General features: G+C 44.6%; 1 protein-coding gene across 1 annotated transcript in view; it reads left to right on the plus strand.

Annotated features, from left to right (window-relative positions):
* The first annotated feature begins 2,957 nt into the window (after positions 1 to 2,957).
* Positions 2,958 to 18,019, plus strand: part of Ugcg (UDP-glucose ceramide glucosyltransferase) — a 34,005-nt gene continuing 18,943 nt past the window's right edge. Inside the window, exon 1 of the mRNA XM_052176557.1 lies at positions 2,958 to 3,116. Within this exon, the coding sequence (XP_052032517.1) occupies positions 3,019 to 3,116 (98 nt within the window). The 5' untranslated portion in view covers positions 2,958 to 3,018. The remainder of the gene's footprint in view (positions 3,117 to 18,019) is intronic.

Consider the following 18,019-nt stretch of genomic DNA (forward strand, 5'->3'; position numbering starts at 1 on the left):
TCACTATTTTAAAAAGTCTTTTAGAGTAGTTTTAAGTTCACAGCAAACTGAGCAGGAAGCCCAGCATTCCTGCACACCCCACACTATATCCCTCTCCAGGACGTCTCTACTGTCAAAATCTCACACTGGTGTGATACATTTGTTACAGTCAATGAAGCAGCACTTTGCTATCACACAAAGTCACACTTAATATTAACATTCACTCCTGGTGTACTTTCCCACACAGGACAAGTGTATGTCATGGGTCATACGGATCCTCACAGGACTGTACAGAACGACTGGCGATCACTGGGAATCTTTTGTTTTTTACTTTGCCATTCTCAGAGTATCATTGTTGAAATCATAAAGTATGTTGACGTTTTAGATTGGTGTATGAGAAATTTCATTAAAGATGATATTTTCCTTGGGCTGGAGGGATGGCTCAACAGTTAAGGGGACTGGCTGCTCTTCCAAAGGACCTGTGCAAGGCAAGATCTACTTGGTACTCACAACCATCTGTAACTCTAGTTCTGGGGGAAATCAGATGCCCTCTTCTGTTCTCCGTGGGTACTGCATGCTCGTCTTAACCGGGTCTTTTGAAAGATTAGCAAGTGCTCTTAATAGCTGAACCATCTTTTCAGCCCCCAGGGCTCTGGTTGGAAAGCCAGGTTCGAGCAGACTAAATTTAAGCAAGATGAAGTGCAACATAGTTGATCTTTTATTCAGTTATACCCAATTATACCAACTTTCTTTGTCCTTTCTGTGTTACCTACCATACTGTATGGAATCCTTTGCTGTAAGAGCCAAGGAAAGATTAGGAAAAATAAAAAAATGCTACAAAATGCTCAAATGGAGAAATTCGTATTGCCGACCAAGTCCAAGGAAGTACTGATAGCACAAAGCATTGTTTTGTATGACTAACAAGCACATTTTAAGAAAAGAAACCTGCTCTATTATTTTTATTTGTAAGATGTCATTGAGTGTGAGATGCATTTCCATTTTTGATTTTTGAAAAATAATGGATTCTTGAAAATGTGTTAATAATGTTTTAAGTGGGCCTTAGGATTGATTAATCAAGCTGGGCAGTGATGGTGCATGCCTTTGATCCCCGCTCTTGGGAGGCAGAGGCAGGCAGATTTCTGAGTTCAAGGCCAGCCTGGCCCTACAGAGTGATTTCCTGGACAGCCAGGCCTACACAGAGAGAACTCTGTCTCGAAAAACAAACAAACAAACAAACAAACAAAGAATTGGTTAATTGCAATCGTGGCATTTAAAACCCCGTGTTATTATTTCCATGTATGGCTTCCATCTTGCTATAACTCTATTAAACAGTAGCTCTCAACAATTGGAAATTATTATTTAGTTAATTAGTTAGTTAGTTTGTTTTTTTCCCCGAGACAGGGTTTCTCTGTATAGCCCTGGCTGTCCTGGAACTCACTGTAGACAGGCTGGCCTCGAACTAAGAAATTCGCCTGCCTCTGCCTCCCAGAGTGCTGGGATCACAGGTGTGTGCCACTACCGCCCAGCTTGTAAATTAACTTTTAAGCATGGTTCTTTCCCACTGATTTTTCACTAGTAGAATAAAGGACACTGCAAACCTTAAATCTGTGTAATTGTAGTATATTATGTAAATCATAGATTGAAGCTGCCCAATTATTATTAACTACAATCAAAACGGAATTCAAAACAAAAACCGAATTCAATTCTGAAATCCCTTGAGGGAAGTCATGGATTATTTTTTTTAAAAGTAACTTGAATAATAAACAGTTTAAACACAGAACAATTGTAAACCATATAGATGTAGCCAGGCTGAAGAAACAAATGGAAACATTTACTACTAGCTTCTCCTAGTTCGGACTTATACTCTAGTTTTTCACCACAGGGGTTCACTGAATTTGCCCAGCCTGGCCTGGAACCTGTGTGCTCAAGTTCAGGTAATTCTCCTGTTTCAGTCCCAGAAGTAACTGGGCTATATATAGGCTTCTCACACAGCCAAGCCTTTATTTCCCCATTTTCAGTATTGTGCACATGCGTAATTAAACGTTTTAGTAAAAGCAACATTTAACATCCTTTTAAAAAGGAGTAACGTAATTTAACCCAGTATGTTTAAAATCAATCATCCCAGCAAATAACACAAGATTTATGAATGAGATGGTTTGTCAGCGGTGTACTGGCAACACTTAACAGCCCAGCACTGCTAGAACAAGCTACATTTCCATAACTCTCTTGGCTACATCTTAGCCAAATTACACTCAGCTGCCTTAGAGGACGCACAATCTTGCGCGAATTCAGCACCGAGCGAGTCTTCCAATTCTGAGTTTGGGGATTCCTTAAATAACACAGTCTCTTGGCTCCTCCGGATTTGGCCAAGATAAAGTGTAGAGGCGGCGGCGCGTGCTGCTTGGAGACGGTGCAGAGGGTGGGGGGTGCGCAAGGAGACTGAACCCGCGGGCGCGGGCGGTGGCAGCGGTTGGTAGCTGCCGGGCGGAGAGCACGCGGGTAGCTCCACCCGTGGGCGCGCGGGCCGGCACCGAGGCTCGAGGGCGCCGCCCCGGAGGGGGGGCGGACACCCGGTTCCAGAGGGCGGGGCGGGGCGGACCGCATCGTGCCGGGATTCGGGCGCTGGCGGCGGGCAGGGATCAGAACGCGGAGCCGCGGCGAGCGAAAGGGACGGCGGCAGCGGCAGCGGCGGCGGCGGTGGTGGTGGCGGCGGCGGCGGCAGCCGGGAGGATCTGGACCACGGGAGCCCGAGCGCGCGGCAACGGCCGCCTGGAGCGCGCAGCGCGTTCAGCCTGCGCTCGCAGCACACCAGCGCGCGCACGCTAAGGGGTGCGCGGTGCCGAGCGCGCGCCGAGCGGCCGGGGGCGCGCAGGCCCTGCCCGCCCCTTCCGTCCGCACGCCCGCCGCCCCGCCGGCCCTTCCTCTCCCACCTTCCACTCGCGGCCCGCGCCCCGCACCCGGCGGCCCCCGCGTCCTCCTCCCGCGGCAGCGCTGTCCGCGGCGGCCGGAGCGGGCCGGGCCGGGCCAGCGGGCCGGGGGATGGCGCTGCTGGACCTGGCCCAGGAGGGAATGGCCTTGTTCGGCTTCGTGCTCTTCGTGGTGCTGTGGCTGATGCATTTCATGTCCATCATCTACACGTGAGTTGGAGGGTCGGGGCCTCAGGGACGAGCTGGACTGGCAGGCGTGTGTGCGGTGGAGGGCAGCGTTCTGCGGGGAAAGAGAAAGCTGATCCCCAAACGGTCCCCTCAATCGGTCTCCTTGGGGCGGTGCGGCGCGGGGTTCTGGAGAGGGAATAGCGCTGGAGTCGCGACCCGACTCCTGGGTTGCAGGCGACTACAGAGCTCTAGGAGTGGAGCCTGCTTCTCTGTCTGGTGGAGGGTTGTCTGCTTGGTCTGGTTGTGTAGGAGATTCGTGTGATTTTTCTTCCCATCTGGGCGAAGATGTATGGTATTGTATGGTGTATGTTCCCCCCTCCCTCCCTCCGCGCGGGCCACGTCTCTGTTATGGAGATGGTCCTGTACACTCTTCCGGGAGCTGCTCACCACCACCCCGAGACTTCCCCGTGGATTACCTACCTCCTTCCTAGAAGAGCTATGTGCTTAGATAGGTGTGGAGCACCTGCTGGCCTTCAACGTCCGCCTCCGAGCCAGTGTTGTATAGCTTCGAGTCCTGTCAGGATGGCAGCACTTCAGTATCATTTCTTTATTCCTTTATCTTTTTTCCAATTCTTTATTTATTGGCTTGTTTGGAGTTGCTGCATCTGTTTTCCACACACATCTTTTCATTTGATAGGTACCTCCTAAGGCCTACTGGATACCACCTGGTATTGGGCTGGGGACACAGGTGAGAGAGCAGGACAAAACTCCTGCCCTCGTGAAGCTTACATTCTAGAAGGATGAAACATGATAAAAATCTAAATAAGGTTTATTCCCTGTAAAGCTCAGGACTAAAACAGAACAGGGTGAAGGGGCAGAGAGAGACACGATATAGGTGGTTGAGTTTTGATCCGCCAATGAAATGTCTTTGAAAATGAAGCCTGTTTAAATGTGTAGAGATGAACTCGTTTGGCATTTTAGCCTGAAAAGAGGGCGGAGGAATTTTTTTTTAAGTACCAAATCGGAATAGGCTAGAATAGGATTATGCTAATGAAAAAAGAAAGGATATTAGGCAATTACTTTTAGATTTTTTTTTCCACTATAGAAAACATGTGCTTTTCTCCATTTGGTGTGCCATTTCCTGATACCGAGAAAGATGACACCTGTGTAAGATAAAAGTTTTTTTTTTGAAAGTGAAAGAAAACATACCCAATCCAGAATTTAGAAATTTAAGTAGTATTCATTTTAACCACATGGGCTCTTTAAAAAGCATTAGTTACTTTCTCAGGAATTTAGACAGTACAGAAAGGAATAAAGAAGATGGGGAGTTATAACACATTCCAAAATGTTACTTTGTTAACCTTTTTTGCCTACCTTCCCAGTTATGTTTTTTTTTTATATATATAAAGAGGGCTGACAAAGGAGGAGAGAGGAGATTGTACCCTGTCATGACTGTCGTTCTGGACCTTGCTTTGAAATCTCACTTACTGAATAAATGGTTTTTGAGCAGCAGTACAGGGCACCCACCGTTCTAGGTGCTAGAAATTAAGAGCGAAGAACCAGACACCCCAAGGCTGCTGCCGGGGGTGGGGGGTGGGGGGTGGGGGGGAAGCCGCCTGTAAAGTAACCCGGGTCATTGTTTTTCTCATATCAATAAATGTGTGAGCGCTCTCCATCGCTTTAGGGATATGCATGGCATTTTAGCTTATGAGCTTTTAATATTCATTTATTCTTTTTGGTAGGCAATTCAGTTGATTCCAGGTAATATTAAGCAATACTTAATAGGAAACAGTTATATTTGTATGTACTAACTTTTTCCTGTGCTGGGAGCCAAACCCAGGGTCTTCTGAATGTTGGGCAGGTGCTTTATCCCTAAGATATATTACTAGTTCCTGCGGTGAGTTCTTACACATGCATCTCCTTAGTTCACATTTTAGAGGGAGAAAAAGTATTGCACCAGAAATGATACATCTTTTCATCTTTGATACACTGTTGCCTTATAAAATGTGATAGCTATAATAGTCCTGGCTGTCTTGGATGATGGGTATTTCCCTGTACTATGTCTCCTAATCTTTACTGTTTCTTTTGTTTTGATTTTTATCCACTTAGTTATTGGTTCCACTGAGTAGCTTTTCAGATACATATATGCTAATTTCATTTAGTCATAAATTATGTGAATAGATATAGTCTTCTGTCTATACTGCAGTCTATTGCCAAGTTTCCTTGTATTTTGGGGGGGGGGGTTGTTTGTTTGTTTGGTTATTTATTTTATTTTATTTTGCTTTGTTGTTCGAGACAGGGTTTCTCTGTATAACCCTGGCTGTCCTGGGACTAACTCTGTAGACCAGGCTGGCCTTGAACTCAGAAATCCTCCGGCCTCCGCCTCCCAAGTGCTAGGATTAAGGGCGTGAGCCACCACTGCCTTACCCAAGTTCCGTTTAGATTTTTTTGTTTGTTTGTTTGTTTGTTTTTTGTTGTTGTTGTTGTTTGTGGAGGTAATTCCTAAGCTAATCTGTCACATGCTGTGGCATCTCCAGTCTATTTTATTGTCTCTCTACTAGAAACTAGACAAGTCTTGTTTTATGTTCCCTTTTATCTGCATTTCCAAGTATTGTATATGTTAATTATACATGGTAGTCTGTTTTCTTCTACTGTTGTTAATTTTCCTTTTTAATTTTCACATACTACACTGATTTTTTTCTCAGCATTTTTTTTTTTAATACAGCGAGCTCTAGAACCCTAATTAATAATCTCTTTCTGAGATAGGGTCTTACTAGGTAGCTCAGCTTATCCTGGAACTCATGATGTAAAACCAGGCTGCCTTGAACTCACAGAGATCCATCTGCCTCTGCCAGTCATGTGCCAGCCATGCCTAGTTATAATTTTATTTTACATTTTTGAACATAGTACAAATATTAGCTGTGTTGAAATGCTATAAAAAGGCTTTGTAATTATTTTTAATACTCCAGGGCATTACCTTTACATTTTTAAAAAAGTGTGTCTCTGTCTGCCTGTCACAAACAACCTGCAAGAGTTAGTTCAGTTCTTTCTTCTACCATGAGGGGCCTCAGGGCATTGAACCCAGGGTGTCAGGCCTGGTGGCAAGTGCCTTTACTACTGGGGCATAGCTCCTGCCTCAGTGTTACCCTTTTTATACAGATAAGAACATGTTCTGGGTTGAGTGTGCTGGCACACAGACAGGTGATTTCTGAATTCAAGGCTAGCCTGGTCTTCTTAGTGGCTCTTAAGGCCAGTGAGTGGTCTTCATAGTGGGTTCTAGGACATCCAGAGTCACATAATGGAGAGATCCTGTCTCAAAACACCAAAATCAAACAAAAGAAAAAATTCCTGTAAAGAGATGTGCAAATCAAATACCCAAAGTGTCTAGCTCTCATTGTATAACAAAGAAAAATGCTGAGAAAAAAAAATCACTGTGTATTATGTGAAAATTAAAAAGGAAAATTCACAACAGTAGAAGAAAACAGACTACCATGTATAATTAACATATATAATACTTGGCATCTGTAATCTTGGCACTCAACAAGACTGAGGCAAAAGAATTGCAGTGAAGGCTAGCCTAAGGAATATTGTGACAAGGAATATTGTGACAAGGAATATTGTGACAAGACCCTGTGTCACAAAAACAAAAACCTTAAGGCAAATAACTAGCAGGTGAATTTGTACATATATTCAGCTATACTCTTTCTGAGATCGCTGTTTGTTTTTGTTGTTTCTTTTTTTTTGGATTTTTTTTTTTTTTCCAAGACAGGGTTTCTCTGTGTAGCCCTGGCTATCCTGGAACTCACTCTGTAGACCAGGCTGGCCTTGAACTCAGAAATCCACCTGCCTCTGCCTCCCAAGTGCTGGGATTACAGGCATGCGCGACCACCACCTGGCTGCTGTTTGTTTGATAAGTTTCTTTCTTCCTTCCTTTCTTTTTTTGTAGTCTGGTCTCACTATTTTTTTGCATGTATGGTTTCATTTAAAAAAAAAAAAGTTGCCAGGCTGTGGTGACAAATGCCTTTAATCCCAGCACTTGGAAGGCAGAGGCAGGCGAGGCCAGCCTGGTCTACAGAGTGAGTTCCAGGACAGCCAGGGCTACACAGAGAAACCCTGTCTTGGATAAAAAAAAAAAAAGTTGCTTTCTAGTTTCTCTAGTTTGAGAATTTTTTTCAAGTGGAGAACAAGGTTTTTTGTTGTTTTGTTAGGCTTGTCCTTTCCTAACTGTATATGTAAAATCTTAATTGAGTCTCAGCATTTAAGAAAGTTAAAGAACTATGAAAATAGTATTTTGGTTAAAATACTGTGCAGAATCATCTTTATCTTAATAAAAGGATCTATTTTCTGAATGCATGTTCTGTCTGCATCTCTGCTGTCCTTTTAAGTAAGACAAAGATGTAAGCAGATGTTGGTGCCCTCTCCCTGAATACTTGTGTTCGCAGATGGTTGTCTACCCGTCTCCAGGTTTCTAAACACTTAGCTTTGTGTTGGGTGTCAGGTCAGCAGGAGGGGGAGCTCTCAACTCTTAGAGAAGCCTGAGCAACAGCAAAATGTAAGGTATTTTGGAATATTCCTTTTTTAAAAAGATACAGTGTATCAATGGCACCTGCTGAATCTGTTCTATTGTATCTTCTTACTGTTAGAAAAAAGTCTTGGCCTGTATTTTCAACAATAAAGCTAACCTTTCATTAACACATTGACTCTCTCTTATTCACTGAAGTTATTTGTTCTGATTTCACATGTCTCCCAATTCTCATAAACACCCCTCCCCCCAATAAAGAGTAGTTGTCTGTAAAATGGAAACAGGTGTTTCCCATGTTTTGAATCTGTCTCTACTGATGGATAGTTCTACCACCCACTTTGATCCTTGCTAACTTTAATACTAAAGTGAGGCACAGTCATTTCACAGTAGTATTTTAGATGGCAGATAATTAAGGGAAGGGTCTTATTTCCCTGATTTTTGATTTTCTAAAAATATCGGGTGATTATAGTCTCAAGCAGTCAGTGCCAGCTAAGTGGTCTTTATGGCTTATTTTGTTTTTCCTTTTGTCAGAGTGAGTTTGGTTTCCTAGTTGGGAACTGAAATGAAGACATACAAAGGTCTGAAAGTAGTTGTTTTCTTCTCCTGGAGCCATGTGGAAGCCATCCTTTGGGAGGCTTCCCCATCCATTCTTGTTCTCTCTTCTGTCTTCTCTCTTCTTCCTTCTGTGAGTAACCATTGCCTTTCTTTCCCCTCTGTGTGGATGCTCTACTGATTAGCAGTAGATACTCCTTTTTGGTTAGCTGACTAAAAGAGACAGGCCAGTATGGGAACAGTGCTTTTAAAAAAAGATTTATTTTTTAACCTTTGTGGGTATGTTTACTTTTATGGGTGCTTTGCCTGTGTGTACATCGATACAGCACTACTGGTCTATACGTCTATCACTGGTGCTCAAAAAGGCCATAAGGGACTGGTGTTATAGTCCTTTTTTGTTTCTGGTGTGTGTGTGTGTGTCCTGGAAAACTCCCTCTGTAGCACAGGCTGACCTTGAACTCAGGAAGTCTGCCTGCCTCTGCCTCCCTAGTGCTGGGACAAAACGGATGATCCTAGAGATCAAAATACAAATGATAACCCAGCTTTCTTGCTCTGTAGTGGCTGTCTTAATGGTTGTCCTCTGTTCCCCACACAGTTGAATCCATTCATCTCCATCTCTTCCTTTCTGCTCCATTTTTTCACTTTGTAAGCTAGTCATCATTTGGAAATCCTGGGTCATGTGCTTTAGATCTTACTGATTCCCAATGCCTTCAGGTTAAAACGCAACCTCTTGACACAGTTCACGGGGAGTGGAGACAGGGCTCCGCCCCTTTTCTTCAATAGCATTGGTTCTGCATTCCTTAGAAGGTGCCTATTTCTGTCTCCAAGGTTATCGCTTCTTCCTCCCCCCAACCTTTCCCCTTTTCTCTCTTTTTAAACTTTTTTCCATCATCAATTTAAGACTTGAGTTTTGTGAGTGCTTTGGAGTGTCATTTCTCATGTCATCCTGGGGCTTGGGGACATTACTCATTTAAGCAGAGTAGTTTTTCTTTTTTCTGTATGCCTTATAAGTTTTTGAGGATACAGACCACTCAGGATCTACTAAACATTAAATCACTACGTGTTTAATGAATATGATATTTTGAGTTTCTTTAATAGCTGTACACACATATATACACACACACACACACACACACACACACGCACATAAACACACATGGTTTCATATAATAAATAAAATTATATATAATATATATGCTATATATTATATAATGGATACATAGCCACTATTTCCATCTCTCTGGTGGTGATTGCAGTTGAAGGCAAATGGTTAAAATTTGGGATGTATTTATTGGACAGAGATTTTCTTTAAAGTTGGACCAAGTGAAATCTTGTTCACACTTTGTCTAAACCAATTGCAGGTGAAATAGGACCTGATTCATGTCAATCTGTTTATATCGGTCTATTAAATTTTTCTTCAAAAGATTTCCTAAGGGACCAGTTGTCTTGCTAAAAAGTAATTTTACATTCAGTTTTGTCCTTTGGTGAATGTAGAGCCCAGGGCTAGCCAGGGTCTGCTCACAAATATAAATGCCACAGAGGGTCCCTATTCCCTCTCCATCCACAATGTTCTCCAGATACTGAATAATTTAAAGGGTAGGGTCTGTGTTGACTGGGAATTGTGTCTGCATAGGGAATGGTTCATTACTTCCAGTGGCTTTTGCCTTCGTGGTATGTTCATGGGTGCTGTGTAGTTTTTAGCATTATCTGGCAGGTCCTTCTGTGAGCTGCCTTTGTTGGTTGCTATCAGTAACACATCACTCTCTGCTTTCTGTAGACCAGAGTTACTTGTAGCCTCACCAGAGGGTTAGCGAGGTGGGTTAGTTTGGTTTGTTTGTGATTCTGATATTCTGTGATATTTGAGTCCCTTGTCCAGTGGAGACAGTTTGTGCTTTCCTATACGGTTAGCTAACTCCCTGTCATCTCTCTTCCTTGTGTCAGCAAAGTTGCAGTCGCACTAAGGTAGGCTCACGTTGCTCCAGCGTGTTCAGATACCCCTGAGAGATGGGCTGAGAACCCCGAGCAGTGGCATGAGTCACAGCCCGACCCACACTGATCATAAACACAGCAACAGCCTTCCAGAGTCTAATTATATATATGTGGCAGCGTTGAAGGCCACTAATCACTGGGGATAACTGTCACGGGCCAGCTGACCCTACAGTCAGCCCAATTTGATGCGAAATATTAGCAAGCATGGCACCGAAGAGAGAGATTCCTGGCCCTGGAGCAGTTGGTTGGTTTATTGGAATCACACAGCACACAACTTGTAAAACACAAAACAAAACAAAACCAGAGCATGTTTGGAGCTATGAAATAAGGTGACCTTTGCCCTCGCAGACTATTCAGTCTGGGAAGCCTTAAGCAAAGTCCTGGTGCCTCCTCACCCTGTTGAAGATTAGTCTGCCATCTCCCAGAGGCTGCTCCCTCTCTTCTGGGCTTCTATCCTGCCACAGCTCAGCCCAAACAATATTGCAAGTGGGGGAAACATCAAGTCAGAGCTGTAGGTGAGTGAGCCTGAAAGACGGGAAGGCCTAAAGGATGAGTTACAGCCGTGAAAGCCCCAGCAGCACTTTGCAGAGACTTGGATGTAAGGGTGAGGCTGACATGAAGCCCTCCCTGTCAGGCACAGGAAGTCCAGTCGGGAGTCGTAGCATAGGGAGCTTCAGCCACCGCATGCTCTCTTGCTCTCTCTCTCTCCCTCCCTCCCTCTCTCTCCCCCCTCCTCCTCCCTCCCCCTCCCCCTCCCCCCCCCTGGCTCTTTGCTCATAATGTCTGAACTCCACTCCAGCCTCACTGTCCTGCAGCTTCAGGGCCAGCCTTGCCCACAGCGCTTAAAACACCTCTCTTCTTGGCCTTGACTTGACAGTGGCCTCGCCTCAATAACCTGAATGCCTTTGTTGTTTGAGGGTGACACTAGCATCCAGTTGGAAGCTTTAGTTTGGAAATAATTTCTCTTGAAAAAGTATACTTTTTTTTTTTTAAAGAAAATTTACTGCATTTAATAGCTCCCCCAAATTGCCCACTTAAGTTTGCTCAATAAAGAGTGAAACCAAAGCCACTGCCTAACTGTATAATAGGGCCATTCACTCTGTGCTCAGTGTATTCTTGAAGTTGTAATAAAAGCTGATTTATGAATATTGAATGGATATATTTGTTAAGAGGGGAGATACTTCACTAAAATAAAGAATGTTGTTAAAAAGCTAGGGCTAGGCAGTGGTGGGGCATGCCTTTAATCCCAGTGCTCTGGAGACAGAGGCAGGCAGAACTATGAGTTCAAGACCAGCCTGTTCTACAGAGTGAGTTCCAGGACAGCCAGGGCTGCACAGACAAAGCCTGGCTCTGAGAAACCAAAGAATATTATTAAAATCCCAATCAAAGCTCATGCTTCCTCTAAGCAAGGGCTCGTCTTCAGGTACTAAACTAGTCATGGAGAGGGGCTCTCACCTCAAGTGCAGTAGGAGGCTGGTGGGTGGCCTCAGCTCCTGGGGCTGTGCTAGATGAGATGTGTGGTCTCTCTTTCCATGTCCTTTACAAAGTGAGATTAGCCTGGAATTGCATACTAATGAATTACTTTGAATATTGTATCTGCTATAGAACAGATAATGTCCTGCTGTGTCTCAGCTTCTTCACCTGCCAGGCCTAGTGAGGGAGCTGCTTGTGGTTCGGGGACCCAACAGCTGAGACAGTTCTGAAGGATGGCAGGTGCACAGGGTCAGCACTCTGCAGAGCCTCTGTCTAGTGGGAAACCCGTCTGTCTTAAAAGAGCTCTCAGCACAAACCAAGCAAACCCAAGAGCACTAGTAGGCTGTTCTTAACTTGTAATCATTTGTTATATTTATAATGTTTCTTAATCTTATTGTGACACTTGTTGTTTTGTTTTTTGGTTTTTGGATTTGGTTTTTTCGAGACAGGGTTTCTCTCTATATAGCCCTGGCTGTCCTGGAACTCACTCTGTAGACCAGGCTGGCCTCCAACTCAGAAATCCGCCTGCCTCTGCTTCCCAGAGTGCTGGGATTACGGCATGCACCACCACCACCCAGCTAATTGTGACACTTTTGGATGTCCATAGAACATCTGTTTACTGCTGTGCTGCAAATTGAACCCCGGGGCCTCACCTATGCAAATGCTCTTCCCTAGAGCTATGCCCCCTAAAACTTATATTTCCTAAATGTTTGACATAATTCTTTCACCTTAGCTATTACACCAGTCTATATACTGGTTTTCCTTTTTTTAATTATTTTTTATTTTTTCCTTTCATTTGTTTGTTTTGGGTTCTTGCAGTGTAGCCCAGATTGGCCTTGAAATTGGGATCCCAACACCACAGATTCCAGAGTGCTGGGATTTCAGGCAGGTGTCCTTTTGTTTGAGGCTTGGATATGATTTAAACAGAGGTTTTAAACCATATTTTCACTTACTCCTTTTTAAATGATTTTTTATTTTATGTATAAGAGTACACTGTAGCTGTCTCTAGACACACCAGAAGAGATTATCAGATCCTCTTTGGAAGATCAGTTAGTGCTCTTAACCGCTGAGCCATCTCTCCAGCCCCACTTACTCTGTTTTAATCATGTTCTGTCTGTCTGTCTGTCTGTCTCTCTCTCTCTCTCTCTCTCACACACACACACACACACACATGATCTATTTAATTTCTGTTTTTCTCTCTTGTACTGTTTGACATCCTTAAATTTAAGTCTCTGAACCCTGGTAATTCAGAGAAGTTGCACGTGGCAGAGAATGTTCTAGAATGCCAACACTAGTCCTTTTCTTTTTAACCTTTTTTTTCCCCATTTGTTTGGTTTATTTGTTTGAGTTGTATTTGGTATTAGCTGTCATTGAATGTTTATTTTCAGCCTGTATTTCTGGAACTAACCTGCAAGATAGACCCTATTATTCACACATAAAGAAACAACTTGCCCAAGGGCACACTGCTTGTGCTCTGAGTTAGAAACCCTGGCAACCTGCCACCAGCTCAGGCTTCTAAATCGGCTCAGCTGTGCACTGCCAGAGGCAACCTAAAAATAACCCGGAAGTGAACTGAAGTGGGCCACGTGATGGCCAGGGGGCGTGCCTGAAAAAAATGGGTGACAGGCTCCTCCCTCTTTCACAGACCGTGCACTGTCCCTCCCCGACCAGCCTGTCCATCTTGCAATTGCTGCTCATTGTGAAGGTGCCCACCTCCTGCCTTTCCTCCTTACAGCGACCTAGTCTCTGAGGTCTGTGGGTCTCTGCTTTGCACTTTGGAGTTGCAGGAGGGGTTTGGGGACTTGAGAAGCCTCAGTTGCCTGGGTCTCACCCTGGAGGTTCAGCACCAGGAGTTTTTAGCTCCCCGGGTTATTTTGATGAGCAGCCCCTGGTGGCTGTTTAACCACAGGTGTGTCCTGCACCTGTCACCTGTCTCTCTCCACTTCCTTCACTTCTCCACTTACTGCAGAAGCCACAGTGTGCCCTCGCCCTTTGCCTTGGCTCGCCTTGCTCGGCGTCATGTGTCAGTGTGTCCAGTTGTCCTGGGTCCATCCCGTGGATTTAGCTTCTCAGATTTCAGGATCCTGCAGAGGGCGGAAGCTGGCCCTGTGGGCGAGTACTGCTTCACAGTCCCAGTCCCAGTCCCTGGCCGCACTTGCTGACTGTACTTAGTGATGGCTGTTGCACCTTCTATCTCTTCACCATCCTACCATATTTTTGGCAGATAGTTTGAATTCTTGGCTTGTGTTGTGGATTCTGTCAGGCCAATGGCTTTTTTCTTTGCCCTCTGACTAGCTCTTTGGCCTTCATCTATATATGTAGACGGTATTACAGAACCCTCCAGGGAAGGCCTCCTGTCCTATCCAGACTCTCCTGGGTCCTTCCTCTCAATTCTGCAGTTTTAGGAAAACAACAGTTTCACTATTGCATCACTTCCCATTTATTTACTTCTCTTTCCTTTTTGTAAAGTTTTTTTTAATTATGTAGGATTTACTTAGTGGCATGTATTTGGGGGTGCCATGGTAAACATGTGGGGGTCAGAGAGCAGCATTCAGTTGTCAGTCCTCTTTGTTCTGTGTTGAGTCCCCAGGTCTGCACCCAAGGCTGTCAGTCTTGGCAGTAATTGCCTTTTATCTCCTGAGCCATCATGTTGGCTCTAGGTACTTAGTTTTTTAATCTGCTTTTAAAAACCTGCCTACTTGTGGGCTGCATCTGATGCCTCCTTGCTCAAAGTGCTCCGAATTCACCACGTACATCCTTAGTAACAGTGAACATTTAATTTCCTGGCCTGTCTCCTAGGCAGCATCAACTGCCGTTCTTTAAGGAGACCTCAACGTTTGTTTTTCTTTGTGTGCTTGTGCATGCCCACTTGTTTGTGTGCGCTGTGCTGTGTGCATCATATGGCTGTCACTACGAGTTGAACCCTGAGTCATCAGGTCCACATGCTGATGTGATCTCTCCTCCATGCTCGTTCAAGCCCTGTGGATTCTCTGCATTTTCCCTCATGCTTCCCTTCCTGTGTGTGGCCTTTTCTCCTCCTGTGCATTTAGAGCACTGTACCCTACCTTCCCCCCCCACCCCCACCCCACGTCCCATGCTTTGCTTTCCAACTTAAAATAATCCCAGTCACCTGACTTGGGTCTTCCCTGGTTATTTCGTGCTGTCTCTTCAACCTTGCCTGTGAAATGGAAGCAGAGTTCACGGTGGGGAAGGGGAGCAGGCCAGCACGTTGGGACGTGCTAAAGCACACTTTGTACTTCAGAAGTTGGGAATGGTGGGGGCAGTGGGGTGGACCACACCCAGCAAGACCCTAGCCCTTCATCCCCTCCGCGGTGGTTCCAGCCAGCGTGCTTTGCTGGTACGGTATCTTGTTCTAGCACTAATTTGAACAAGGTAAGAAGTACCCACTCTAAGCCCTCAGAACCCCTGTGATGATAAAGCACACTCAGGAACTCTGGTGTCTTAAAAGCACAGAGACAATGAAAAGCAGGCCTCAAGTGTCCAGAAGGACAAGCTCTACCGCAATGACATTCCCAGGCTGGTTTCAGCATCTTGATTTAGCCGCCCATTGTGTTTTCCCAGGGCTTTGCATTCCTGGCCATTTTACAAGATGGAGGAGACATTTTGAATTTTGCTTTCCTGAGTTCTGGGTATTTTCCTGGACTTGGCTCTGTCTGTGCATTTAGAGGAATCTGCTATACTGCGTGCGCCTGGGCTTCCAGGCCAGGGTGTGGCCAGGAGGTGATCTCAAAGGAGTTGTGGCGCTCTCCTCCTCCATGCCTTCTGCGTCTCGTGAACACTGGAGTCCTTGACCCAGTGCTCAGTATCTGTAACTATCTTTTCCGAGATTTTGTCAAGTGTTTTTGGGTGGGAGGGCAAATCCAATTTGTGTTTCTTTATTTTGTCTAAAAGTTGAAGTCCAGAGGGAAGACTTGGGTTTCTGATGCTTTGTTAAGTTAAAAGAGTCTGTGTGCTGTTTGTAATAGCCTCACACACCAAAAGCAAGCATGTACCAACAGGGTAGATAGATGATGCATGCATATTAATAGAAGGAATTCTGTAATGAGGATGAATATGAATAAGCTATAAATGATCAATGAACCATTAATGTGTGCCAATCTCACTCTAACATAATGGTAAACAAAAGAAGCTGGAAATGAGATGGAATTGGACATGCAGAGGCGTTCTGGTCATGCCATCATCTGTGACCTGGGCACAGACTGCAGGGAGTTTTGCCTTAGCAAACTCCACGAGTTGTATGTTCATATGTCACTTTACATTAGTTACCAGTAAAAACAAACAAACAAACAAACAACAAGCAAGCAGTGTGAAGGAAAGGTCAGGGACAGGCCATCTGCAATAGTGGTTCAGCAGAACTGGCTTCCCAGCGGGAAGAGTACCATCTAGAGTCCCAGCAACAAGCAAGTCTGCTCCAAGACCCACATCCTTGCTGCCTGCTGACCACTGAGACCCTTTTTGAGACACTAAGCAAGTGGTCTCTTTACACTATTTTGAGAAATATAGCTGTAGATTGGGTTTATGATACACTGGCCACTGTCTGAGGAGTCCTTCCTGTGTGCAGTAGATGTGACAGACAAAGGTGCCCTGTCCTGGCTCTAGACATAGTTTTGTTGACATGTCTGAGTTGTGTGGAATTTGTACAGTTTCCCCTCTTAAACTACAAGTCTCTGACAGTAGATCATGTGCCTGTTCATGTGTGTGCTTGCATTCAAGTGCAAATGGTAACCTAGCACACACTGGGACTGACAGTCTGTTGTTCAGTAAAAGGATGCCAAGCAGAGTGCTACACCTGCATGGTTTTGATTAAATGGACATTCCTCTGTGCTTTTGATAAACATTTCAAGTACCCCACACCAAAGAGCTTTGTCGGAAGTCAAAACAGTGTTCTCCAAAGCAGGATTGCATACTCTAGGGAGGGTGTACTCCATATTGATTCCTTAGCATACAGAAAGAAATACCGAGGACTGGTTAGGCAGAGAGAAATGGTAGTAGAGGAGATTATTAAGGTTCTGTGATGTGGTTTGGCTTTAATTTTGTGAGAAATTTCAGATATGGCCCCTAACAATTCTTTTTATCCATAAACCTGGAAGTGAACAATACTGCATTATCGACATAAAAATCCCAAGAAAAAGGAGGTGTATCAATATTCTTATAGCAAAATAATAAAAAGGGGGAAAGGAAGTAGGGCTTATTCTAAGGTTATGGCTAAATCTAAACATCGCAAGACTGGTTTAGTTCAGAAGGTCCCTGCTGCTGCTGTTGCTGCTACTGCTACTGCTGACTTTATCACAGCCATCCAGATACAGTGAATTATTAGGGGACCCAGTTTGTCTATAAACTGATTGGTCAGCACATTTAAATGAGAAATTTGAGACAATTTCTTAGCACAGAAAGGGCCAAAAGGAATGAATTGCCGGATTTTTATCAGTATGGGGATTCTTCAAACTAAAACCAGATGATTCATTTCACTTTTGGGTAGATAACCAGCCAGGCACGCAGGTCAACATGTAGTGGATATACCTACAAACTCATATTTATTGAGGTTATATTTACAAGAGTCAAGTTACAAAACCTAACGTTATTTATCAGCAGGTAAATGGATAAAGAAAATATGGTATACATTTTACTCAGCCTTAGAGAACAACAGAATTGCAACATTTGCAGAAAAGTGGGTGGAACTGGAGATCATCATATTAAGAGAAATTAGCCAGACTCAGACAAATACCATTTTTCTTGCATATGCAGAATCAAGATGATGATAAATGTATGGGTGTGTGTGTTGGGGGGTGGTGTGTAGATCACTGACCAGATGACCCCTCCATTATTAGGGGGAGGGTTTTTATTGTGAATAAGAAAATATCTGGAGCAGACAGAAAGAAAGCAGACTGGACGTGGCCAAAACCAAGAGAGCGTGGATCACAGAGAGTAGTGGAGCTGGGAGCAGTAAGTGGTAGGAAGCGGTGGGGTCTGCGCGATCATATAGAGACCAGATGGGGTTCTGGGGGAGGGAGGCCTGGGCTGGGAAGGGCCAGCCTTTAAGATGTGTAGCAAGTAAGTGGGAGCAGAGACTGAGGGGACCTGGAGGCCAGCGTGGGCTTTGAAATGCAGCCACTGGTCCATGCCCCTCTCCAGAGGCCAAGGAAGTGACCCCTTAGTTAATGAAATAACCTCTCCAGAGGTTAAGGAAATGGGATGGGGAGCCCATTTCACAGTTCCTGAGGAATGCTGGCTTGTATCTAACCACCAGACATCCCTATATAGTCTAGCCTGAGCTCGTTCCTGGGCAGTCTGACTTCTGAGACCCACCAGTAAGTAAGTAAGGTGTGTGGCGGGTGGGGACAGAAAGAGGCGAGAGAGTAGTGAGAGTGGTGACTGTCACCAGAGCACA

This window comes from Apodemus sylvaticus, chromosome 3, assembly GCF_947179515.1.
Source record: "Apodemus sylvaticus chromosome 3, mApoSyl1.1, whole genome shotgun sequence".
NCBI classification, from domain to species: Eukaryota; Metazoa; Chordata; class Mammalia; order Rodentia; family Muridae; genus Apodemus; species Apodemus sylvaticus.